Consider the following 27957-nt stretch of genomic DNA (forward strand, 5'->3'; position numbering starts at 1 on the left):
ACTCTGGTTTAACAACAGCTCCAGTCTGGTTTCAGTCTGGTTTCACTCCGGTTTTACCTGGCAGCCATTCACCAGATGTAAAGTTACATTAAACAGTTAAAGCGTATGTGTTACAACTTGGCAATATTCACATCTTTTTTTAATCTCATCAATTACAGCTTACAGATAATTAAGCCTATTGCTGATTGTTGAGTCATTGTCCACGGTTACATGATGTTTTTTAATTCTGAATTAATTATTCAGAATTAAATAATTCAGAATTAAACTCTTTTCCTTCGAGTTTACATGGAAATAGTAATTCTGAATTGAGCTTTACATGGAAAACATGTTCGGCTTTCTCCAATTCCTCTCCAGGTCTGGGGCTTGGGAAGGTTCTGATTGGATAGGGGGGCGGACCGGAAGTTAAACTACCGGAAGAAAAACTAACTTAGCCGCTACAACTTTGAAAAGCTCACAATTTTTATGTTTCCTGTTTCCATCTGTTCTTTTAATTATTTCCAGGTCCTCCAAGCTATTTATTAAATAAATGGTCTCTGCTCTTGACCAGCGTTTACTGCTGCTGCATCTTGAAACTTTGTTTGGAAAACCAGCCCAGTGGAATATAAGATCATGGAGACAGACGGGCGAGGGAACGAGCAGAAAGAAAGACCGGAATTAATTTAAAGAGGAATGAGTGTTTACATGATCTGGAATTATTCTATTCAGATTTAAAATCAGAATAAACCAGCCACTTACTTCGGAACTAAGTTTAATTCAGAATGTCCATTTTCATTCAGAATTAGGTGTTTACGTGTTCATTTTTACTCATCTTAAATCGGATTTAATTTTAATTCTGAATTAAAGAGGAATTAAACTTCCCATGTAAACGCACTGACTGACGCGGTTTAGGCTGCAGCCGTTCTCGTCTGTCTGGTCACATGGAGCCGCCCAGAGACCCTAAGTGTGAAGTGCTTGATTCTCCATTTGTGTTCCATAGTATTTGTTGTCTGTGTGTCGCAGTTTCATCACCACTCATAAAAGTGAGACGTTTTCTTTGTCTCCGTTAACACAGAACGTTGGTGCCATTAACTTCTTCTGCAACTACGATGAGAGCCGAGGGAACTACCTGGTGGACGTTGATGGCAACCGCATGTTGGACATCTACACCCAGATCTCCTCCATCCCCATCGGTGAGTAGTCACCGGTCCAGTGGACAGAACAGAAGAAGTACGCTGTTATAGGACACATTAGTTAGTACAGTGCTGGCCTTCCAGCCGCTGATGTTCCTTTAGCTTTAGAAAAATGCAGTTTCAAACGGCAGAGCCTGGATTAACGATGGGCCCCGTCTGCAACCTGGAGGAACCTCACGGCCCAGTCTTCAAAGTCAAGTATGGCTGCGTCTCAGATGATTGTTGCAGAGCCGTTCATAGAGGGAATGTGCATGACGTCACAGATGCGACTTCACAGCGGGTTACGCCCACTGAGTGTCAGAAAGACTGAGTGTCAGCGTAAACTTTCAGTTTAAGCAACTGGAAAACATCTAAAATGGGAAAGAGCTGTTGTGCTGTTGTCTACTGTACTCATAGATTTAGCAAGAAATCAGAGTTATCGTTTTACAGACTGTATTATATTATATATTATATCTTATATATCTATATGTATATATCATATTATATATGATATATATAATACATATTATACATCTATATGTACATATATCTATCTATCCATCTATATATATATATATATATATATATATATATATATATATATATATATATATATATATATATATATATACACATACATACATACATACAGGACTGTCTCAGAAAATTAGAATATTGTGATAAAGTTCTTTATTTTCTGTAATGCAATTAAAAAAACAAAAATGTCATACATTCTGGATTCATTACAAATCAACTGAAATATTGCAAGCCTTTTATTATTTTAATATTGCTGATTATGGTTTACAGTTTAAGGTTAAGATTCCCAGAATATTCTAATTTTTGGAGATAGGATATTTGAGTTTTCTTAAGCTGTAAGCCATGATCAGCAATATTAAAATAATAAAAGGCTTGCAATATTTCAGTTGATTTGTAATGAATCCAGAATGTATGACATTTTTGTTTTTTTAATTGCATTACAGAAAATCACAATATTCTAATTTTCTGAGAGTATACATACACATATATATACACACACACATACCCATATACTATCTACATTATTCATTTATTTAATAATAATTAAATAGGTTTTAAATATATCTATTCAGGAGATGTTTCTTCACTAACAATTAGAATTATTTTATGTTAATAGTTTTCTTAAAGTGTAGACTACCACTCCACACCACCTGGTGGCGGTAGTGCACATCTAACCCCGCCAGCAGTTGAGTTTGTTGAGTACTCTGATTACACGACCAACGATACGGAGGTGTTTTGGTCCGGTTTAGGTTCCTGAGTCTTGTTAAGGTCTGGTCCTGGTGATGGAGCATCCATCATAGATCCAGTCCAGGTAAAACTACTCCACACCTCCGAAGTTTGGGACTCGCTCGTCTGATTCTCTTTTCTCTTGAAGAGCTCTGAAGGTTTGGAGAAATGCTTCCTTTAAAGTTCGGACACAGTGGTGAACTCAAACAAACGTCCTCCTTGGCTGCGGTCCCGGTCCGTCATGTTTTTAAAATGCTGGGTTCCACTGATCCCCAGGGCCTCGGTGACAGAAGGCTCTTGTTTTCCGCCTGGAGCTCACTTTAATTAATTCAGCACTTCCAAGGGCCCGATAACCGGGATTCTTTTACTCCATTTTATAGTGTTACCAGGACTTCTAGTTTTCTGAAAACATGGGATTATAAGGATTATAATCCGCCTAAACCTTCCTTTAAGGCCCCGGTGCTATTGTGCACTTGAATTTACCCAGACAACTTTCCAAACAGATAAAAGTCCCAGTCAGAAAGACTCAACACTTATCAAGTGTGTGTAGGGACCTTATTTCATGCATGAAGTGCACGTCATCCCTGACTACAGCCGAAAAGCCTTGGTGTAGCACGGTTATTTAATTGCTGAGACGAGGATGTTATTCATGCAGCTTCAAACGTTGCAGAGATGAATTCCTGTGAAACGGAGCGGCTGAGAAAGGATGTGTATGTGCTCCCTTTGTTCCTTATGAAGGAAACTTCCGGCGTTTGTGAGCAACAGATTTGCCTTCCAGCATTCAAATGACTTCCACGAAAAACAGAATTTGCATAGAAGGCCCCGTCTCCTGCCCTCCCCTCCTCCCTCCCTCCATCGGTTTCTGACAGCAGAACTGTCACTGGACTCTCAGGGAAATGTCTGCCATTCAGAAAAACACCTCCTGGAACCTCAGGAGTGAGACTGAAAGTGTACGTCTGCTGGGGCTTGACTGCCCTCTGCTGGCTACAGGTGGAACCGCACTTTATGTAAGACATAGGTTTACGTAAGAGACAAGATTCAAAGGTCTGTCCTCTGCACAGGAACAAGATGTGTGCACACGTCAGTCAATCAGTCAATCAATCAGTCAATCAATCAGTCAATCAATCAGTCAATCAAGCTTAAGTTCTATGGCATTGCTCATTCATGTGAGTTGAAAAGTGGTGATTTATTGAACTATCCAACCTCCGTCTGTGAATGCGCTGCGGTGGTGTTGTATTGTAAATACAAGAGCTTTCAAGGCGTAGATTGGCTCTGAGTCGCCACGAGGAGCTCTGGTGTAAAGCTGTGTGTCGTCAGCGTAGTATTGATGTCTATCGTCCTTCCGTCTTTTCTCAGGCTACAACCATCCTGCTCTCCTCAAGATGATGACCAACCCCAACAATCACGTAGGTGTTTTCCCCGCTCATGACAAACACTGACACTGCTGGCGTGCTAAAACATGAGACGTTAAAGTCAGGCGTCATAAGACTCAACAATAAGGACAGGGTCAACACCAAAACATAACCCACAAACCAGGAGAAATTCAAACTTTATTCTTTATTATTCTTATCAACAAGGCTTTTTAAGTTTAGCCTTTATGAAAGGATGGAATATCAGTTGGTGAAAATACCTCAGAGATGCAGTAGAACAGCTCCATTTTCAACACTCGCCAACACTTCTGTTTACAGCAGCTGCTTTTAGGGGGAGAATCAGATGCTTGACTCCACCCCTTACTTTATTTTAATATATATATTTTACATATAGCTGGGAGGGAATATGTCAAAAATCATAAAGATTGTGCACTTGGTGACAAGTTTTTGATATTTGGCATGGTGTTAGTTATAGACATAAGGTTTTCAAAAACCACCGCAAACAAATATGGACGGCCCCCTAGTGGCCGGTTTGCAGAAAATTCAAAATGGATCCCGCACATCTCAGCTTCTCTTAGTCCTAGATTGTTGTATATTGTCACTTTCTTTACTGGTTTGGTGCTAGGAATTCAATCCTGAGATACATTTCCTATTTCAAGGTCATGTTGAAGGTCAAATTTAATTTTCAAGGTCATTTATTGCCCAAAAAACTCCATATCTCTAGAATTAAGTCACATAGAAAGATTTATAGAGGGCTTTAGACCCATATTTTCACCCCAAAGGAAATGCAATTTTCTGTTTATTGGACAGGTCACTATCACTGTAGTGTCAATAATCTGATTGGGTGAGAACAGCGGCTTCATTCAGGTTTAAGATGAACAGAAGCTCAGAACTAAGTCACAGTGAAAGAATAGGATTTTATTAAAATAACACACACAAAAAACATCAGCTGTGCATATTTAAACTCACTTCACACCTACAATGCTGCCTCTATCGCCTCACTTATTGATTCATTTTGAATATTCTGCAAACCCGCCACTAGGGGGCGTCACCATTTGTTTGTGGTGGTTTTTGAAAACCTTATGTCCAAACCTAACACCATGCCAAATATCAAAAACTTGTCACCAAGTGCACAATCTTTATGATTTTTGACATATTCCCTCCCAGCTATATGTAAAATATATATATTAAAATAAAGTAAGGGGTGGAGTCAAGCATCTGATTCTCCCCCTAAAAGCAGCTGCTGTAAACAGAAGTGTTGGCGAGTGTTGAAAATGGAGCTGTTCTACTGCATCTCTGAGGTATTTTCACCAACTGTTATTCCGGCCAGCTCTGCTCTGCCCACTTCAGACAGCAACTTCTGTAACAACGTTTAGATGAAGCTTGAAATGATCCAGATCTGGGTCTGTGATGTCACAGGACCCTGCAAATCTGAACACATCAATGAATTGTAGTCACGTCAGACACCCAAGAACGTGCTCTTATGAAAGGTCCCCTTTAAGTATTTGAAACAGGTAGGAAACACTGCAATTACAGATATTTGGTGGATGGTGACGTGAAAAAGAAAAGAAATTCGAGCAGCTGAGGTCAACCCTTAAACAACAGAATAAACACTTTGATTTTAAAATGTTTTTTTATGTAAAATGTGTTTTGTCTGATTCGTTTACGTTGTGTTTTCAGAGTGCGTTTGTGAACCGACCGGCCCTGGGAATCCTGCCCCCCGAGAACTTTCCAGACAAAATCACCGAGAGTCTCCTCTCAGTCAGTAACACACACACACACACACACACACACACACACACACACACACACACACACACACACACACACACACACACACACACACACACACACACACACACACACACAAAAACACACACACACACACACACACACACACACACACACACACACACACACACACACACACACACACACACACAGGGTCTTCAGGAGAAAACCGGGATACAAAGCTGGTGCAGAAACAGAATTTAGCCTCCCAACTATAACGGTTCTGGACATCTGTCCCCGTCACTCCTAGAAGGATTTATTATTAGCCAGTTTGGACGAGGGTCATCCCACCAAGACCACGTCTTCAGCTCCTGCCCAGAACACATGGCCCCTGACCCGTATGACCCGTATGACCCGTATGACCCGTATGACCCGTCCACAGACGGTGGCCACCAGACCTCGTTGATGAGCCCCTCCCTCGTCCAGGTTCCACATTGTCTAATGCAGGGCTCGGCAACCCGCGGCTCTAGAGCCGCATGTGGCTCTTTAGCGCCGCCCTAGTGGCTCCTGGAGCTTTTTCAAAAATGTTTGACCTTTTTTTCCTTTTTTTTCTTCTTTTTTTCTCTTTTTTCTTCTTTTCTTTTTTCTTCCTTTTTCCTTTCCTTTTTAATCTAGACATTTCAACTGTTTTCTCGACATTTCAACTTTTTTCTCAACATTTCAACTTTTTTCTCGAAATTGTAGTTCAACATTAATCTTGACATTTCGACTTTTTTCTCGAAATTTGGACTTTTTTCTCGAAATTTGGACTTTTTTCTCGACATTTCGACTTTTTTCTCAAAATTTCGACTCTTTTTCTCGACATTTCGACTTTTTTCTCGTCATTTTGACTTTTTTCTCGACATTTCGACTTTTTTCTCGACATTTCGCCTTTCGCCATTTGCCTTCATTCTAAGGCTGATACAAGACTTTTAATTTTTTGCGGTTCCAGACATATTTGTTTTTTGTGTTTTTGGTCCAATATGGCTCTTTCAACATTTTGGGTTGCCGACCCCAGTTCTAGTGGAAAAGCGCCATACGTTTTGTGGCAGAACTCAAATAGAGCCACAGTCGCAGAAGTGAAACAATGAAATAATGGCGTTCTTGAGTTTACTAAAGTTTAAATGGAACCATGTGTGGTTTACCCAGCATTCATGTGTCCTGTCTCCACTCCTGTCAGGTGGCTCCCAGTGGGATGACGCGTGTCCAGACGATGGCGTGTGGATCCTGCTCCAACGAGAACGCCTACAAAGCCATGTTCATCTGGTACAGGGTGAGTCCTCAGTGCATTGTAGCTATTGTTGGGGGGGGGGGGGGGGGGGGGTGCAGGCAGGTGGTTGCAGCAACGGGATGACCGGAGGTGGGGTGGGGGGGTCACCGGGAGCTCCGGCCAGCACGCAGCTCTGAAGCTCCGGCCTGCAAACATGCACAAAAGAGAAAAAAGGGGGGCCGGCACAAGAAACTACAGGAACGATGGACAAAAATGATAGCTATGAGATACTTATGATAAATAAAAATGGAAATGGAGAAGAGAGGAAGGGAAGAGGAGATGAGAAGAAGGGTGAGAGGCACCGCCCAGTGGATCATGTCGGTGCCCCCTGCAGCATAAGCCTATAGCAGCATATCTACCACGAAGATATATTTGAGACTAACTATTATAGTCTTGTTCTATAGCTGCAACTATGACTACTGACTCTAACACACTAGAGTTTACACTACCTAGAGATTTACCAACACCAGCTAGAGGTTTACTAAACACTAACTATAGGCTTTACTAAACAGAAATGTTTTAAGTTTAGTTTTAAAGGTGGAGGTGGTGTCAGCCTCCTTAACCCAGATTGGAAGTTGGTTCCATAGTAATGGTTCCTGATAGCAGAACACCCGCCCTCCAAATCTACATTTAGATACTCTAGGAACTACGAGTAAACCTGCACTCTGAGAACGGAGAGCTCTGCCAGGAACATAAGGCACTATCAGGTCTTGCAAATACTGTGGAGCTAAGCCGTTTTGGGCTTTATACACAAGTAATACAATTTTAAATTGAATTCTGAATTTTACGGGTAGCCAATGGAGCAATGCTAACACTGGAGAGACGTGGTCTCTCCTGCTGATTCCTGTCGCTGCATTTTGGATCAGCTGGAGCCTATTCAGCAAATTACTTGGACATCCTGCTAATAACACATTACAGTAATCTAGTCTAGAAGATACAAACGCATGAACTAGTTTTTCTGCATCACTCTGCGAGAGGGTTTTCCTAATCTTTACAATATTACGGAGATGGAAAAATGCTATTTTACAAACCTGATTAACATATGGTATAACAGTGACCCAAATTATTATCGGAATCGAATCAAATCTTGATGATCGATTCTGAATCTTAAGAATCGGAATCGAATCAAACCCCAGCCCTACTCATATATCTTTCTGTGGTCATTCACCCTGTGAACGTTACCTAACTAAACCTGAGCTTCATCCTGGAATTAAATCCTGACTTTAAGCTCTTTTTGGTTTCAGAACAAGGAGCGAGGCCAGAGCGCACCTTCTGAAGAAGACATAAGCAGCTGCATGATAAACCAGGTCTCGTACCCAATCCCATCCTTCCGTACCGTAACGCTGGATAGTTGCGGATAGTTGCATCTTATTGTTCTTTGTTTCTGCTTTCCCTCTCAGGCTCCAGGCTGCCCGGACCTCAGTATTTTATCCTTTATGGGGGGCTTCCACGGGAGGACTTTGGGTATGTTAAAGATTCACAAAAACTCAGACATCACTGTTCCATGTTGTTGCTTTTCTTGGAATCTTTGCCGTAGTTGCGTCAGGCCGAGACTCAAAGCAGGACTCGGATGCAGAGATTAGATAACAAAAGGCTTTTATTGAATTCACCAGAGACCTCGGACCGAGTGACAAATAAATGGCTATAAACAAAAATTACTCTTAAAGAGGAAAAAGTTAACAAACAAAAAAATCACTCTTGAACGAGGAAAACGAAGGGCTATGAAATTTACACTGAAAAAAATCAAAATCTTACCAAGAATATTTGTCTTAGTTCTAGTTAAAATGTCTCATTTTTTTAGTCAAAAGAATCTCATTACACTTAAAACAAGAGTCATTACCAGAAAAATAACTTATTTGACAATTTTCACCTGTTTCAAGTAAACTTTCACTTGAAATAAATAGAAAAATCTGCCAGTGGGACAAGATTTATCTTCTTATTACAAGCAAAGAATTTAACTTTTTTTAAGTGTAATGAGATTTGTTTGACTAAAAATGAGACATTTTAACTAGAAATAAGACAAATATTCTTGGTAAGATTTAGAGTTTTTACAGTGTAGGCAAGGAAAAAATTACAAACAAAAAAAAAATCACTTGTCACGAGGAACATACGGTTACTATGGTGATTACTATGGTGATTCCTATGGCTGTGAACGTGGACCAAGGCTCTGGTGCAGGACAAGGACGAAGACACTCTGGCACAAGACAAGGGGAACACAGACTATTTAGACTCATGGAGGGAAATAGGAGACAGGTGGCGAAACCAAACAACAACCAGAATTGTTGTTCACGATGCCAGACCAGTTTAACAGAGTTTGTTTTCATGTAAAGCGCTGCGCGGTGATCCCGAGGAGGCCGTTGCTCATCTGTACACGTATGTGTTTTTCCCTATTAAGGTTGCTTAGCAACAACACACTCCAAAGTCATCCACAAGCTGGACGTCCCGTCCTTCGACTGGCCCATCGCCCCGTTCCCCAGACTGCAGTACCCGCTGGAGGAGTTCACCCGGGAGAACCAGCAGGAGGAAGCACGCTGCCTGGAGGAGGTTTGTTTGTTCCGGTTCATCACGTCTGGGCTGGAGCTGGAAATGCCTGTTGTTTTTTTTAAATAATTTTATTTATTATTGAGCATTAATAGCACAGCACATGGATACAGACACAAAATGATTACAATAATGAATACCAATGATGAATAGAGCAAGTTAACATGCACATATGCATATGTACATACACAAATACATACACATATATACGAGTTGTAAAATAAAATCAGGGGGGATGGTGGATTTTATCATATGGGGACAGATAATTTGTGCTGATTACAAATAATATAATATATTACAAATAATAGCAGTGACCAAAACACCTGCAGAAATACTGCAGGAATGACATAGCAGCAGTTAAATGCAGCCTTCTGTAAGCTTTAAATATCCACTGGGCTTACATCAAATACATCAAAACACAACAATAAAAAACACTTTTCTGAACTTATCAATATGACTCTGTCCTTCACAGGATAAGTAACATGGATCACTGCAAAAACTCACAATCTTAACAAGAATATTTGTCTTATTTCTAGTTAAAATGTCTCATTTTAGTTACAAAAACTCTTTACACTTAAAACAAGACTCATCACTGGAAAAAACAACAATTTCCACCTGTTTCAAGTAGATTTTCACTTAAAATAAGTCGAAAAATCTGCCGGTGGAACAAGATTTTTTTGCTTGTAATAAGAAGATAAATCTTGTTCCACTGGCAGATTTTTCTACTTATTTCAAGTGAAGATTTACTTGAAACAGGTGAAAATTGTCAAATAAGTTATTTTTCTGGTGTTATTTTTCTGGTGATGACTCTAAATGTTGAAATAGCAGTAAAACCACATTCATTGATGAAATGACATAAGGGATGGAAAGGAGGGATGGCAGTTTTACAGGGGGATGATTTGGACCGTTTTTATTTCAGGGGGGATGATTTGGACCGTTTTTATTTCAGGGGGGATGACATCCCCCCTCAACTCCAGTACTGTATGTAGGTATGTAAATGTATATATTGGGTTGTATTATACGTACAGTATTTGTGTATCAATATCATCACGGCAGTAGCTCAGGTGGTAGAGCGGGTCGTCCAATGATTGGAAGGTTGGCGGTTTGAATCCCGCACCATTGCTGTTGTAGTGTCCTTGGGCAAGACACCTTGCCCCGTGTGAATGTTATTATTATATCTCTATTAATATATATTGATTTATAGTCATATGTAGATATGTCCATATATAGATTTATAGTAATTTTTATGGATATAATTGGAGGTAAATATATGAACCAGTGTATATATAGCATATCTACTCTTATATAGTTATTCAAGTATATTGTTACAGTATATCATCGCTGTCTATTGTTCTCTATTATATTGTAGTATTATAGTAAAGTAATGATATACATTATAATTACCTCTATTACATACATACATACATAGAGGCACAACTTAATGCAGGACGTTTGTTTTGTTTGTCATCTGCCAGTGGAGCAAGATTTATTTGCTTGTAATGAGAAGATAAATCTTGTCTCACTGGCAGATTTTCATACTTATTTCAAGTGAAAATTGACTTGAAACAGGTGAAAATTGTCAAATAAGTTATTTTTCTGGTGATGACTCTAAATGTTGAAATAGCAGTAAAACCACATTCATTGATGAAATGACATAAGGGATGGAAAGGAGGGATGGGGGGATGATTTGGACCGTTTTTATTTCCCCCCTCAACTCGAGTACTGCATATATATATATATATATATATATATATATATATACATATTATATATATACATACATACAATACACAACACAAAAGGAAAATATGGCCTATCAACATTGGAGCTGTGCACTAAACAAAATACGATTCACAAGGATTTAATCCCATCTCAAATACCAGTGTAAGGTGCCTGTTGTTTTAAATGTTAAACTAGTAGACTCTTTATGTGGTCAGACGTGGCATTGCCACACACTCTAACGATAAGGCTAAGTGAGTCTGCCGGGCTCGTGTGTCTCCAGGTGGAGGACCTGATCGTGAAGTGGAGACAGAAGGGGAATCCAGTGGCGGGGATTGTTATCGAGCCCATCCAGGCCGAGGGCGGAGATAACCACGCCTCCGCAGACTTCTTCAAGCAGCTCCGCAACATCGCACGCAAGGTAAGGTCTCCGTCAGGCAGCAGGGCCGGCGTGCAGGTTCATCCCCAGATAAACCAGAGCAGAGCAGGAATGGTGCACGCTCCATCCAGAGCAGGGCTGGGGATCCTTCAAACAGTGGCGGCTTGTCAATAGGGGGCGCTAGGCCGCCGCCCCCATTCAAATTACAGGGAAAAAAATAGTACACACAGACACAGTACACATAAATTACGTAATAAAAAGTAATGATCACATCTGTGCACTCATAAAATGTGTCTGACTTAATTTTTCAAGCCTTCCCATCCCATACTGGGTTTATTCAGAGTTGTTTTTTGTGCAGACTGAAATACATAGGTTTCAATGGCGAGGGGCGCCGGCCAAATGAGTGTGTATTGTATGTTCTTAAACTTTTCTTCCAAATTTTTCAAATAACAAAATAACATATTTGAACAATTTTTCAGACAATATCTGTCAATATCTGTATAGAATAACTAAAAAATAGAAAAATTGTTCAAATAGGTTATTTTGTTACTCGAAAAAATTTAAATATGTTTATGTAAAATATGCTACATGTATATGTAGTGATATGTAATAAAAAATAACAAAAAAATTTATGTTCAAGTAGAGTTTATAGTTGTGTTGTAATCCCCACTCGCCAGTGCACCCCCCAACATTTTTTATCACCAGCCGCCACTGCATTCAAATGTCAAGAATCGATTCGATTCCGATTCTTAAGATTCAGAATCGATTATCAAGATTTGATTAGATTCGATTGCTATATTGATTTGGGTTAGCGTTATTAAAACAGTTTTTTTGAGCTGTTGCATGAATTATATAACTGTAGTTCTGCAAAATATTACTAATAGTATTATATTGAGATTAAACAGCAAGTATTGCAGCTAATGATGCTGTAAGGACCAATCAGCTCCCAGAATGCTGATAGAACTGCTTTCAGAAACATCGAGGGGCAGAATTACCAAACAGATCCAGGGAGGAAACAGAGATGGAGGAAATCGGTTTTATTCTTTCCGAAATTCCGTTAAAATTTTTTCCATTTTCGGTCTATTTTGGTTTTTAATTTTTGAGAACTTGGTTTTCAGCATTTTATGCAAATGTAACCCCAAGACAGTTTATAAAATAATGAAATATGGACAATTTATGCAATTATAACTGAAAACATATTTAAAGGCAAAAACATGGCACCAGTTATTCTCGTGTCCAACAAAACATTAATTTTTTGGACATAACCAAAAAAATACCAAAAGTTGTAATGATGAAAAAAAAATCGATCTTTAGACATATGAATCAGTTTTTGCAACACAGGCCTAATCCAGAGTTGTGAGTAACAGCTTTGTGTTGCACTACAGTTCATGTCTCACTCTGCTTTCCCGTCGTCATGGCAGCATGGCTGCGCTTTCCACGTGGATGAAGTCCAGACGGGCGGGGGGTCCACCGGGAAGTTCTGGGCCCACGAGCACTGGGGCATGGACGACCCGGCCGACATCGTCTCCTTCAGTAAGAAGCTGCTGACGGGCGGATACTACCACAAGGACGAGCTCCAGGCCGACAAGGTGGGACATTTCTGTGATTTACAACATAAAAAAACTCAACTCTGCTGGACGCTGGAAAGATACAGTCTTATAAACAAGTATTTATTTGGACATTTCACTTTTAAATCAGAATCAGAATCATGTTTATTTGGCCAAGTCAGGTTAAACAAGACATGGAATTTGACTCGGTTATTTTCACTCACTGTACAGTGAATAGGCAAATAGGCAAATGACAGCTCTTATTAACGTAAATACAGGACTGTCTCAGAAAATTAGAATGTTGTGATGAAGTTCTTTATTTTCTGTAATGCAATTTAAAAAAACAAAAATGTCATACATTCTGGATTCATTACAAATCAACTGAAATATTGCAAGCCTTTTATTATTTTAATATTGCTGATTATGGCTTACATCTTAAGTTTAAGATTCCCAGAATATTCTAATATTTTGAGATAGGATATTTGAGTTTTCTTAAACTGTAAGCCATGATCAGCAATATTAAAATAATAAAAGGCTTGCAATATTTCAGTTGATTTGTAATGAATCCAGAATGTATGACATTTTTGCATTACAGAAAATAAAGGACTTTATCACAATATTCTAACTTTCTGAGACAGTCCTGTACATGATAACACCATGTCAGTTTATACACAGATGAATAAAGATTGGCTTTATCGTCCAAAATTAGTTGCAGAAGTGTAAAAATAGATGCTAATTAACAATTGAAATTGAGCTGATGAGAAAAATGATGAAATATCTTGGATCAAACTGCCTGCGGGGATGAGCATTCATTTCATCAATTATGTTTTTTTTCTCATGGATCCAGCTTTTTCATATTTGGTGTTGTAGATGAAACAACCAGTGCTGTTCAGCGGTAAACCAGAAACGTTCACCGGTTATGTGGGGTTTCTTTTCCAGGGATATCGTATTTTTAACACATGGATGGGCGACCCGTCAAAGAACTTGTTCCTGGCCGAAGTTCTCAACGTGATCCGACGAGAGAACCTGATGGAGGAAGTGACCCGTTCAGGGAAGGCTCTGATGACCGGCCTCTACGAGCTGCAGGTTAGTCGTCACAGCCGTGTTTGTTCATCTCAGATGTAGGTGACCCGGATCAGCGGAGCGGGAATAAGAGCCTGCAGAACACAGCACATGCTGGATATGAGGGGGTTTCACCTCCTTCTCCTGCCTGGCCTGATGCTGCCACGGCTTAACTCTCTCACCCTGCACAGATGTGTCCCAGATGTTTAACCCCGCCCCCCAGGAGTTGTATATTATCTTTAAACATTACTGACCATCCTGGCCAAATGTGTCTTTGATTGTACTCGATCCTTTCACCAGAATAATATAGGTTTCAAAGGTTTGATCTACTACTAAAAATGTATCCAATTAATTACAGGATTTATAATTAATTATTCTAATTAATCACATTTTAATCTCATATCTGCTAAAGGTCCCCAAATAAAGAATTAGAATTCTAGGACATTGCAAAATTGCGTTGCATGACTAATCAATTGAATACACTAAGAAGAGAAGATTTGAAATCCACATTTTTATTGGTGAAGTGTTTCATAAATGAAATTCAAAAGAAAAAGCTCAAGCACATCAGCAAACCAATTAGGCCAGGTGCATTATTCAAAAATGCAATACAAATACAGTTAAATAAATGAAATTCAGAAATAAAATAAGGCTGAGTCTCAGATAGGCTCTTAAGCAGACTCTCTAATAACACTAATAATTAAAACTAAAGCTGACTCAATACAGCGATTCAAGTACTAGTAGCTGTAACGTTTACAGTGGAACTTGTCCGGACATGTTTAGTGTTTAAATGATAATTCAGGCTGGAGCAGCTCCGGTGAGAGGAACATTATTTTTTACAAAATGTACAAATCACCGTGTTCTTGTTGATCGTCCCGTCTTCTTTCTTTTTATACATAAACCTGCCGTTCAAAGGTCCTAGCAAAGATTATCTGAGTCTCCCCTGAGTCGTCCAGGTCTGTCAGGTCTTTGTTAGTTTGACCAGCAGCAGGAGGAAGTGACCTGTAACTGCCAAGTGAACTACGGCTCCCTCAATGGGACACATTTAAAATACTCACGCGTTTTGGCACTCATAAATAATGGCGTTAATTTTCTGAACACGTTAATTAGCAGTGTAATTAATTAATCTAATTAACGCGCTAAACTGACAGCCCTAGTTTGAACTAGCTGAAGGAGTTTTGCCGGTGCAGTTCTGTTAACCACATGTGCATGAGCGTGACCCACATCCTCCCTCCCCCCAGGGTCGGTATCCGGGCGTGTTGAGCCGGGCTCGAGGTCAGGGAACCTTCTGTGCCATCGACGTCTGCGACGCTGCAACCCGGGACAAGATGCTGCTGCAGGCCAGAGACAAAGGTATGAACCACAACGCTGAGTCTCCTCTTCTGTGGAGGATGTTCTGGTCTCCTCCTGCTGACGCTGCTCCTGTCCTGTGTGAGCAGTTTATTTATTTAGCAATATAAGACAAATTGAACAATACATGTAAAAACATTGAAATAACATGCAAGGAAAGGAAGAAGCCTGGTGGCTTCTATAGAATCCTTTCCATATATGAATAAAAAACACAACAAAAGCTACACGAGGGGAGTAAAAAAACAAAAAACACAAAAGAAAATATAACTCAGATTAAATAATAAACACTACAAAGATGAAACAATAAGACAGTTCTTTAAATGTTTTTTTGAATATTGGCAAGGATGGTGATGATTTAAGAGATTTATTGAGTGAATTCCACAAGAGGTGAAAGATTGATGTTTCCATGTTCTACAAAACGCTAAATTAAAATCATCTTTGTGCCTTGTGGCATAAGAATGAGTTTCAGAATTAACACAAAAGAAATTATGAAAAGAAGAAGGAAGATCTTGTATATAATTTTTAAATTTGAACATAAATAAACATGTTTGAAAAATGTTAATTTTATTGACGGATAATAATGTCAAAATTAGTCAAAATTCAGGTTATTGCTAATATTCCGGTTACTGAAACATTGGGAATATTCCGTTTACATGGTAATTAATCATTTGGGATATCTGGATCAAACCAGCGACGCACGGAGAACATCATGACGCAATTCCCGTCATTTCTGCTTCTTCTTCCTGTATCCAAATCCAAAACAAATGCTGCTTCACGCAACTTTTCTCTCACCTTCTTGTAAATCTTCTATCCCGGTACTTTCTACCGTCTACAAATGCAGAAATGTTCATATCCTTCATTACATTTATGAAGTGATTAGTCTCCTCCTGGTCTTGGTTTCTCCGTGTTTATAAGAACTTCCTGGACTCAAAAGACCAGGATTCCTTGTGAACAGAGCATGTGCAGAAAACAAATTCCTGTTCCGTTTGATGGGGATATTCCGTTTGGCGTTTACATGACCCAATATTCGGGTTTTAAAAGGAGTAACCGGGTTATTGCTAATATTCCGGTTTTAAAAGGGTTATTGATGCATGGAAACACAGTCTGTGATGTTCCAGCGGTTCTGCAGAAGCAGGTCTGTCCGGTAACGCTGCTGTTCCTCGGCAGGTGTGCTCCTGGGAGGATGTGGGGACCGATCCATCCGCTTCCGTCCGTCTCTGGTGTTCAAGGAGGAGCACGTCCACCTCTTCCTCAACGTCTTCAACGACGTGGTGGCCAAGCACAAATAAACCCCCCGCCCGGAGGAGCCTTTCTGCAGCTTCACACGTGAATCAGAGAGGCAGGAGGAGAGCTCGTCTAGTCAGGACGAACACAACGCACACGTTAGTATCTCTGTTCAAAGTCCCGCCGCCCGACGGAGACGAGCCCGGGACGTCATCCAGAGCAGCTCCGGCCGGCCCGGCGGCCCTTCTTCTTTCTTTCTTTCTTTTTGTAAAATTGATCAAAATGTCAAAGTCTCTCAAATAAATCTGTAGAATATAAAACATCTAGATGGACGATGATGGATCCATCACCTCGGCTCGTTTAACACCCCCTCTGCCATTCTCAACGTCGTCTCCAAGGAGACGGCCCCAAAATGTAGGGTACACTGCAAAAACACAAAATATTAACAAGAATATTTGTCTTATTTCTAGTTAAAATGTTTCAATTTTAGTAAAAAACTTAAAACAAGACTCATCACTGGAAAAAACAACAATTTTCACCTGTTTCAAGTACATTTTCACTTGAAATAAGTAGAAAAATCTGCCAGTGGAACAAGATTTTTTTGCTTGTAATGAGAAGATAAATCTTGTCCCACTGGCAGATTTTTTTATACTTATTTCAATTGAAAATTTACTTGAAACAGGTGAAAATTGTCAAATAACAAGTTATTTTTCTGGTAATGACTTTTGTTTTAAGTGTAATGAGATTTTTTGACTAAAAATTAGACATTTCAACTAGAAATAAGACAAATATTCCTGGTAAAGTTTGAGTTTTTACAGTGTACATCCTGGTTTCTGTTGTGGAGGCGTTCACAAAGCCCCAACCACATCCCTCACCACCTAGCAGTCTAAGGTTTATCCTCACTGAGTGTCTGTTTCTCTTCTTGGCTGAAGAAACGTTGGTTTCACATGTGATTGTGTTCAGTCAGTGTAAAACATCATGTACATCTCAGTCCATTTGCTCCGTTTCTTGTGGCAGTTTTTTCTCTCGTCTCAGTTTTGTGGTTTTGACGCAGCAAGACGACGTCTCATCAAGAGCACACAACATTCAGACTTTTTTATATGTCCGAGTCATTTTGTGACAGAAATCTAGAAGCTAATAATGGAGCGGATTCTTCAGCAGAAGATGCAGATGATGATGAAAAGGTGTTAACTCCTAATGAAGGCAGAGGTTGGACCCGGACTGATGCTGGTGCCGCATCATCACCGCCTGCATCGCCGCCGCTGAAGTCCTGCTAGTTTGTTGTCAGACATTCGTCCTGGATTCACGTTTCTGTGTCAGTGCTGACTCCATGTACAAATAATAATAATAATGATAATAAAGCTAATCTGCCAGCGTGCATGTGGTTAATGCTGCCGATTAGAGGCGACCGTTGTGTTGATCTTAATAGGAATGACTTCTCAGCGTGAAACGTTGTAGCCCAGAAATCGTGTAAATCTTCAGTGGACCATGAAAATGTGATTATTTAGTGCCTGCATGCTGCTTAAATATACTAACATCATGTTTACATGACTGCATCAGTTTTAGTTAACCTTAAATACAGCCCTGGCTCTAAAAAGAAAGCTGTGTGAGATGTAAATAACTGAATAGAAAGATTTTTTTGTCTCATAATCCCCAGACTCGTTTCTGGAACATAGAAAACATATTAAAAAAGGACATTTTCAGTTGTAGAAACGCCTGGTGGAACATCTACATCTATTTAAGTTAATTATCAGCGAGTCAGTCACGTGAACATCAACCAAGAGGTTCCAAGAAAGTGGAGAAGTCTCTGAATGAATGACAAGGTCGGACATGGGAAATCAAATCAAATTGAGCTTATATTTTTTACTGAATTGTAAAATGTTTCCATCCAAACATTTGCTATGTTTTCTATGTTCTATTGCAAATAAAATATGTGTTTATGAGATCTTCAAATCAGTTCATTCTGTTTTTATTTGCATTTCACAGAGAGGCAGGATCCGATTCTTTTGGAGTTTGTGTTGTAAAAACTCGACAATCGGTTGAACAAGAGCTTCACTCTACGTTTTTCTTTAAATGTTATTTCCACCCCCCGTTTTTATGTCTCATTTAGTTTAATGTTTCTGACTTTTGATTAAGAGCACAAAAATCAGAGCAAAAGTGAAGCAAGTTACGCGATTGTTTTACAGGTTGCACAAAAGCACAAATATTAAAGCTAACGTGCTCCAAATCCTATATTTAATTAGGGCCCGAGCACTTACAGTGCGGAGGCCCTATTGGATCTGTAGGAATTCTCGTTTTTATTTTTCCGACGAAATGAGGGCCTTTTTTCCCCCTAAACGTACCCCAAAAGTCACCAAATTTTTCACCAAGCCAGGCCTGGTGATAAATGTGATATTTAATGGTTTGCATTAATGGGCGTGGCCTAATGGCTCAACAGCGCCCCCTAGAAAACCTTGTTCCTCAAGCCCCACAATACGGTTTGACGTACATGCACGAAAATCGGTACACACCTGTATCATGTCACAACTTAAAGAAAAGTCTCTTGGAGCCATGGTCGAAACCGAACAGGAAGTCGTCCATTTTGAATTAATTGTGTAATTTTGGCGCAATTTATGCCACTTCTTCGGCCGTTAATATGGGCCGAACCGTAACGTGCACCCAGGTGTGTTATACCTCAACATGTGCGTCTCGATCCTGCGACGACGCACATTACTTTTCTCAGTCAAAAGCGTTACCGTGGCGAAGCTAGATGCCAAAAAGCGCGCCCCCCCTTCATCTGATTGGTCCATATTTGATAGTTCCTACTTTCTGCCATATTTTTTGACTGGTTTCACATAAAGAGTGTGGTAAAGGTGGTGTCATCGGACTTAGTTTTGAGTCCTTGACCATAATTGGTGAAAATTGCACGGGCGAGGGTCCATTCATCACTGCTTGCAGCTTTAATTATATGTTGTATTTTCTACTTTATAAAAGTAAAATACTAGCATTCAACTTTTATTTTGTGTAATATCAGGATTCTAATGATAGGTGATGAGTGGAGCAATCATGAGTCTGTCGTATTAAAGTATCACTTTTACCTTTCACCTCGTCCTGTGTGTGGATGTGCACGTTGTGAATGTGTGTGTGGATGTGCACGTTGTGAATGTGTGTGTGGATGTGCACGTTGTGAATGTGTGTGTGGATGTGCACGTTGTGGATGTGTGTGTGTGGATGTGCATGTTGTGTTGTGTGTGTGGATGTGCACGTTGTGGATGTGTGTGTGGATGTGCACGTTGTGAATGTGTGTGTGGATGTGCACGTTGTGTTGTGTGTGTGGATGTGCACGTTGTGTTGTGTGTGTGTGGATGTGCATGTTGTGTTGTGTGTGTGGATGTGCACGTTGTGTTGTGTGTGTGTGGATGTGCACGTTGTGTTGTGTGTGTGTGGATGTGCACGTTGTGTTGTGTGTGTGCACGTTGTGTTGTGTGTGTGGATGTGCACGTTGTGTTGTGTGTGTGCACGTTGTGTTGTGGGTGTGCACGTTGTGGATGTGTGTGTGGATGTGCACGTTGTGGATGTGTGTGTGGACGTGCACGTTGTGGATGTGTGTGTGGACGTGCACGTTGTGGATGTGTGTGTGGATGTGTGTGTGGATGTGTGTGTGGATGTGCACGTTGTGGATGTGTGTGTGGATGTGTGTGTGGATGTGCACGTTGTGGATGTGTGTGTGGATGTGTGTGTGGATGTGCACGTTGTGGATGTGTGTGTGGATGTGTGTGTGGATGTGCACGTTGTGGATGTGTGTGTGTGGATGTGTGTGTGTGGATGTGTGTGTGGATGTGCACGTTGTGGATGTGTGTGTGGATGTGCACGTTGTGGATGTGTGTGTGGATGTGCACGTTGTGGATGTGTGTGTGGATGTGCACGTTGTGGATGTGTGTGTGGATGTGCACGTTGTCCACATGCATGCAGGACGTTTATCTGCATAACGTGGTTTCCTCCCAACGTCCAGAGCTCCAGAGGCGAGGGCCCTGCACCGTCACTGTGGTTTCAGCATGTGAAGGGCAGCGAATGTGAGGATTTCATCTAATCAAGTACTTTGATGGGGAATCAGAGTTATTGACGTAGACTGACACGGGAAAGGCTGTCCCAGGGGCCTTGAGGAACGGCTGGAATCTGTCACATGATGTTGCCATTTAAAGAAAAGACCAAAAACAACCGAATAATTACTCATCCAGAACTGATGCCACCAAAGGCCACGCGTGTTTTCATGCTGTTTAATGATCCTGCTGAATAGATAAAGCACTGGTAAATCATGTGTTTTTAAGTAGGGGTTTAAGTTAGAGGCAGCCCCCTGCACAGGTTTAATGAAGGTGAATAAAGTTAGATTGTGGGCTAAATGTCTCCTTGTGCTAAAGAAATTTAGTGTTGAAACTTCCATGTATCAGGTAAGGATCAGGGTCAAGGTCAGGGTCAGGGTCAAGGTCAAGGTCAGGGTCAGGGTCAGGGTTAGCGCAGGACAACACAGCTCTTGAGCTTGATGAGACATTTTTTATTTTTTTTTTTTAAACTTTGTTTATTAAGATTTTCAGTTTTTTATAAAGACACAAAAAACAAAGACAAAAAACAAGATTGTGGGTAACCACTAGGTGGAGGCAGAACATGCAGGAACTGCAATATAAAACATGGTATGTACAATAAATAAAGTAAGTGATACCCTCAGCAAAATGTAAAGTCAAAAATAACAACAGCAAAACAAACAAATAAAGAAAAAATAAAAATAAAAAAAAACAGGTAGGCACTGTCACACATGAAGCATGGAGATCAGAAGAAATGAAGCATGGCGGTTTTTAAATTGGTAGACAGGATTAAATGATTATGGGACTGCAGAAGATTTAATATTTTCTTTAATGTGTTTCATGAAAGGGTTCCACAATCTGGAAAAGGTTTGAGCCTCTGATGGAATGCTTTATTTTCTCTAGCTTCAAAAAATAGAGTAAATCCCTTATCCAGTGATTAAAGGTGGGTGGGAGTGCCTCCTTCCATTTAAATAAAATGAATCCCCTGGCGAGCAGAGTGGTGAAAGGATGTGACATTTTTGAGGACAGTAACTGAAATCCAGCAAACCTTGAGCTGCAGGTTAAACCACCACAGGGCCCAGGATCGTAGCCAGTAACGGGCCTGGGCCGCACTGGCCCTCCCCGCCAACTTACATCAAAATACATGTTTCACAGAAACATATTCTAAAACAATTATATGAGAAAGGGTATGAATATAAACGTGATTTGTTGTTGACTTGTGTTCAGCCTTTATTTTTTCGGAGTGACTATTTGCACCAGGGTACAAATAGCAAGCCCCAGCTGAGCTATTCACACCTTGTTACATATGAAAACAAATGCGTTGCCCATGCACATGTGCACCACTCTAAAATTGGAACCATGTCAAACAATAGAGCCAGGTAAATGTCTGCTCTCACACTGTTGTATGAACAATTTTTGCTCTTATGTCATTGTAAAATATTTTGAAGAGATTAAATTAAGTTTATCAAAAGTGGTGTGAATACCTGTCAATTTCAATTCAATTCAATTCAATTTTATTTATATAGCATCTTATACAACAAAAGTTGTCTCCAGACGCTTTCCAGAGATCCAGAACATGAACATAAACCCCCGAGCAATTATTACATAAACAATGGCAGGTAAAAACTCCCCTAGTGGGAGAAAAACCTTAAGCCAAACAGTGGCAAGAAAAACTCCCCTTTAGGAGGGAAGAAACCTGGACCAGGACCTGGATCATAAGGGGGTAGAAACCTGCCGAAGGCCAGACTGGGGGGTCGGGACGGCAACAGCACACAACAGGCAGGTGGAAGCAGCAGCGGGATGACCGGGGGTGGGGACCACAGGCCAGCACGCAGCTCCCGAAGCTCCGGCTCAATCATCAAGCCCCAGGTTAGGTGCAGGGTCGGGGAAAGGTTGAGAAGGGGCAGGGCCAGGGAGAGGAGTCTTAACGGACAAACCTCTCCCCCGCCTGACCGGGCCGTTACCCTGCCCCTCTCACTCCCACACTGCAGGTTGCGGTGTTGTGCATTCAGAGATGCTCTGAACCACCACCTTACTGTGGTGGAGGGGTTTGTGTTGCCCGAGTGATCCTAGGAGCTATGTTGTCGGGGGCATTACGCCCCTGGTAGGGTCTCCCATGGCAACCAGGTCCTGGGTGACGGGCCAGACTAGCGGTTCACAGGCTAATCATGGTAAACAAAACACCAAGGACCGTAACGTCGCCCGGATCGGCGTCACTGGGGCCCCGCCCTGGAGCCAGGCCTGGGGTTGGGGTTCGTAGGCGAGCGCGTGGTGGCCCGGTCTTTGCCCGTGGGACCCGGCCGGGCTCAGCCCGAAACGGCGACGTGGGCCCGCCTTCCCCTAGGCCCACCACCCGCAGGAAGGACCATGGCAGGCCGGTGCAATGTGGGCTGGGTAGCAGTCGTGGCGGGGCCTCGACGACCCAATCCCTGGACATCAACCCTCACAGTGGGGACATGGAATGTCACCTCGCTGGGGGGGAAGGAACCGGAGCTTGTGCGTGAGGTTGAGAGATACCGGCTAGAGATAGTCGGGCTCACCTCCACACATAGCTTGGGCTCTGGAACCCAGCTCCTTGAAAGGGGCTGGACCCTCCACTACTCTGGAGTTGCCCAGGGTGAGAGGCGGCGGGCTGGTGTGGGCTTGGTTATAGCCCCCCAGCTCAGCCGCCATGTGTTGGAGTTCACCCCGGTGAACGAGAGGGTCGCTTCCCTGCGCCTTCGGGTCGGGGAAAGGTCTCTCACTGTTGTTTGTGCCTACGGGCCGAACAGAAGTGGGGAGTACCCGGCCTTCTTGGGGTCCCTGATACCCCTTTTACACCAAGCTGGTTCCAGGGCTGGTGCTAGTGGTAGTGCTAGAGCCGGTTCGCGGTTGGTTCTAAGTAAGAACCGTTTGCTTTTACACAGCTGGTGCTAGCCTGCAGCTGGCCAGAGAGCCACGTCATCACGTCACCACTCCCCCTCGTTTTCATCCCCACCCTGATCAGGAAGCTGAGAGCCAAAAGCTGTTTTAATTTCAGCTGTAGGGCTGTTAATATGGCACTTTATTAAGTTTTAATATTTTTTCAGGCTTAAAAGTAACCTTTAAGATCCCCAACCTGGGCTCAGTTTATCCAAATAACGCCTGTTAAGAAATGACTCGAGAGCCGGCAGCCTCGGCAGCCCCGGCTGTGCTGAGGAGCACAGCAGCTCCTCAGCCGGCTCAACCTGCGCCGTCTTCCCGGGGGAGAAGACTGCAGCTCTGTTGAGAATTACGCTGTATGAAATAAATCATTTAGGAAGATAAATGTTGGTTTAATAGATGAAATATATCAGTTGTAGCTACGCCTTTTAAGAAATTACGGCGTGCGTCGCCGCGTACATCGACGCAGAGCCTACGGCGTATGTTACGTAACATACGCCGTAGGCTCTGCGTTGATGTAACGCGGAACCAGAACCGCGGGCTGGAACGCTCCCCCGCGGGCTCGGACGCGAGGCTGCCGCTCCGCCCGCCGACGTTACTGTTGATGGATTGTACCGTAGACCACTGCTGCTTCTGTTTTACATCCATTATTAAATAAATGGATGTAATAATAAAAGAGTCTGCTAACTTAACCGCCGTCTTCAACGCTCCGTTGTTTAAAAACGGCGCTCTTCCGTGTTTATTCTGCTTTGGTTGTTCAGTAACACCGTCCCCAGCCCCGCCCCTAGCCCCCGACGTAACTGGTTCTTTGAGTTGGCCAAGAAACCAAAGAGGGCTGGTGTAGCACCAGTTTTGAGAGCCAGGAGCCGGTGCTTAGGCTGTGTAAAACCAAAGAACTGGTGCTAAGTCTGGCTGTAGCCCAGAACCAGCCCTGGAACCAGCTTGGTATAAAAGGGGTATGGGAGGAGTACTGGATAGTGCTCCAACTGGAGACTCCATTGTTCTACTGGGGGACTTCAACGCTCACGTGGGCAATGACAGTGATACCTGGAGAGGCGTGATTGGGAGGAACGGCCTCCCCGATCTGAACCCGAGCTGTGTTTTGTTGTTGGACTTCTGTGCTAGTCACAGTTTGTCCATCACGAACACTATGTTCAAGCATAAGGGTGTCCATCAGTGCACGTGGCACCAGGACACCCTAGACCGGAGGTCAATGATCGACTTTGTTGTCGTTTCATATGACCTTCGGCCACATGTCTTGGACACTCGGGTGAAGAGAGGGGCTGAGCTGTCAACTGATCACCACCTGGTGGTGAGTTGGATGTGCTGGCGGAGGAGGAGGTTGGACAGACCGGGCAGACCCAAACGGATTGTGAGGGTCTGTAGGGAACGTCTGGCCGAGCCCTCTGTCTCTGACAGCTGGAGGAAGAGATGGATTAAGAGATGGAGGAAGAGATGGAGGAAGAGATGGAGAAAAAGCTGGAGGAAGAGATGGAGGAAAAGCTGGATGAAGAGATGGAGGAAGAGATGGAGGAAGAGATGGAGGAAGAGCTGGAGGAAGAGATGGAGGAAGAGATGGAGGAAAAGCTGGAGGAAGAGATGGAGGAAAAGCTGGAGGAAGAGATGGAGGAAAAGCTGGATGAAGAGATGGAGGAAGAGATGGAGGAAGAGCTGGAGGAAGAGTTGGAGGAAGAGATGGAGGAAGAAGAGCTGGAGGAAGAGCTGGAGGAAGAGCTGGAGGAAGAGTTGGAGGAAGAAGAGCTGGAGGAAGAGCTGGAGGAAGAGCTGGAGGAAGAGTTGGAGGTAGAGATGGAGGAAGAGATGGAGGAAGAGATGGAGGAAGAGCTGGAGGAAGAGATGGCGGAAGAGTCTGGGGTGAAGCAAGTCTGGGCATCCCTGCTGAGTCTGCTGCCCCCGCGACCCGGGAACGGATAAGCGGAAGAAGATGGATGGATGGATGGAATTAAAAAAAAAAAAAAATTCTAATAATACATGGGTGCAAATAGCATAGACTGATATTGGTAGCAGGGTGTAAATATACTACGCATCAGTACTTGCACCAGGTGTAAATGGCCTAAGCCTTAAACTTTTGAAGACAAGCTTTCAATAATAACCAGAAGCATTGATCACATTAGTTACTCTATCCTGTTAAGACTTTATAAATGACTACATGACCTGTCCAGGTGAACCCCCCTCTCCCCAAATGATAGCTGGGAGAGGCTCCGCCCCCCCGTAGCATGAACAGGAGGAAGAAAAAACAACAACTATAAATTACTTAATATTTTATTCAGACTAAATTGTTATCAATGACAGTATTACAGATCTCATACATCCGAACTCAACCAGAAATAACTCGTCAGTTTTCAATTAACCTGCATGAGTTCATGTTAAGAACAGAAATTCAGAAGAAAAACAAGATGAAAACGAGATATCTTTGAAAAATCTGGCAGGTAATCTGGGCAAGACTGATGTTCTGCCACTCTGACCATCTTTCTGTCTAACATTAACTTTCTCAGTTTCAAACAGGGGTTGTAATGCTGTGACTGGTGGTCTGTTTCCGAGCCAGGACCACTCTGTACCCAGGTAGCCTGAGTTAACCCTGAAAAACCCTCAGTAGGAATGTGCACACTGGTTTATGCTGGAGCTGCGTTTCATCAGCTTAAGTGTTTATGTAGTTTATAAAGGAATAAAAAAACACATGCACAAATTATTGTCAGCAATTGTCAGTGTGATGCTTCATAAGATCAGAAAGTGGGAATCAAAAAAGCAGAATTAGATTTTTTTTTTTTTAAAGAAAAAAAGAAAGTCCAACAAAGACGAGCTGGGCGGCAGACATGAAAATGACATGGTCTAACAAAACCTTTTTGTTTTTACAAATAAAATACCAACAGCTTGTTAAGTATCTGGGCATTTGCAGATACATAGAATATGTAAAACCTATCCACATATACAGGACTGTCTCAGAAAATTAGAACATTGTAAATAATGTAAATATTGCAAGCCTTTTATTATTTTAGCTTAAGAAAACTCAAATATCCTATCTCAAAAAATTAAAATATTGTGGAAATCTTAAAGGAGCATGAGGCTCCTTTTAAGAAATGAGACTCTCTAGCGCCACCCTTCACCACGATGGCTGTTGGGGGTACTGCAGCCAACAGTGAAGCCGGCACGGGAGAACGGGGAGAACGTGCATGCAGCGTCATGTGACGTCACATCCACAGGACAGCGCGGGAAATTCCGGCCCGGAATTGCAGCACATTTTGCAGCACACAGTCTGTTCAAGGCAACGGAGAGATACACTAGAGGAATCATTCTTTTTGGTTTGGAACGCTTCATCTGACATTATTACTAGAAAACTTAAAACGTATACGAATTCTTTTCATAAATCCTGCCTCCATCCTGCCTCATGCTCCTTTAATCTTAAACTGTAAGCCATAATCAGCAATATTAAAATAATAAAAGGCTTGCAATATTTCAGTTGATTTGTAATGAATCCAGAATGTATGACATTTTTGTTTTTTTAATTGCATTACAGAAAATAAAGAACTTCATCACAATATTCTAATTTTCTGAGACAGTCCTGTAAACTTCATTGTTCCATCACCCACAAGCGTAAACATGCGACATTACACATGAAGTGGTTAGAATACATCTGCGGAGTCTTTGGTAAAAGATTAGTCAAAAAATAGTGCTATCACTTCAAAAGTGAAACTAAAAGACCAACTGGTGCTGGTCTTGACCTCTAAACTAGAGAAGGCACAGAGGAGCGGCCCGGGGTCGTGAGAGCCTGGACCAGTTCTGCAGCAGCAGAGGCCGGGAACTCTGAACCAACAGTCCTTTCTACACACGATAAAACCACCTGAGTTTGTCTGAACTCGTCCACACCATCACTGAAGTGGAATGACATGGTGGAGCCTTGCCAGAGGATTAGACTAGTTATTTATTCACACGTCCCCTGTGATGACATCAAATTACATTTGGCCCAAAACATATTCAATATATTCATTTTGTCTTAACTTAAAAATTGCTTCTCTTCACTGAAATTAACACTATTGATGATCTAATACCAGACGTAAGTACGACGGAGTATTAGGGCCAAACTAAGATAAAAAAAATTGGAAATTACGAGAATGAAGTCATAATATAATGAGAATAAAGTCGTAAAATTACGAGAATAAAGTTGTAAAATTATGAGAATAAAGTCATAATGTTGCGAGAATAAAGTGATAATGTTGCGAGAATAAAGTCGTTATATTTCGAGAATAGATAGATAGATAGATAGATAGATAGATAGATAGATAGATAGATAGATAGATAGATAGATAGATAGATAGATAGATAGATAGATAGATAGATAG

At 41.7% G+C, this 27957-nt stretch overlaps 1 protein-coding gene across 2 annotated transcripts in view; it reads left to right on the forward strand.

The window, feature by feature from the left end:
- abat (4-aminobutyrate aminotransferase) overlaps positions 1 to 18593 on the forward strand; it is a 39976-nt gene extending 21383 nt beyond the window's left edge. For both annotated transcript variants that reach the window (XM_061712884.1, XM_061712885.1), the window contains exons 6-17: positions 1052 to 1169; positions 3768 to 3817; positions 5462 to 5542; positions 6732 to 6824; positions 8066 to 8128; positions 8222 to 8285; positions 9217 to 9365; positions 11365 to 11502; positions 12882 to 13049; positions 13947 to 14093; positions 15308 to 15419; positions 16584 to 18593. In XM_061712884.1, the coding sequence (XP_061568868.1) occupies positions 1052 to 1169; positions 3768 to 3817; positions 5462 to 5542; positions 6732 to 6824; positions 8066 to 8128; positions 8222 to 8285; positions 9217 to 9365; positions 11365 to 11502; positions 12882 to 13049; positions 13947 to 14093; positions 15308 to 15419; positions 16584 to 16705 (1305 nt within the window). In that variant the 3' untranslated portion in view covers positions 16706 to 18593. The remainder of the gene's footprint in view (positions 1 to 1051; positions 1170 to 3767; positions 3818 to 5461; positions 5543 to 6731; positions 6825 to 8065; positions 8129 to 8221; positions 8286 to 9216; positions 9366 to 11364; positions 11503 to 12881; positions 13050 to 13946; positions 14094 to 15307; positions 15420 to 16583) is intronic.
- The last annotated feature ends 9364 nt before the right edge of the window (positions 18594 to 27957 follow it).

This window comes from Cololabis saira, chromosome 21 (assembly GCF_033807715.1).
Source record: "Cololabis saira isolate AMF1-May2022 chromosome 21, fColSai1.1, whole genome shotgun sequence".
Lineage (NCBI taxonomy): Eukaryota > Metazoa > Chordata > Actinopteri > Beloniformes > Belonidae > Cololabis > Cololabis saira.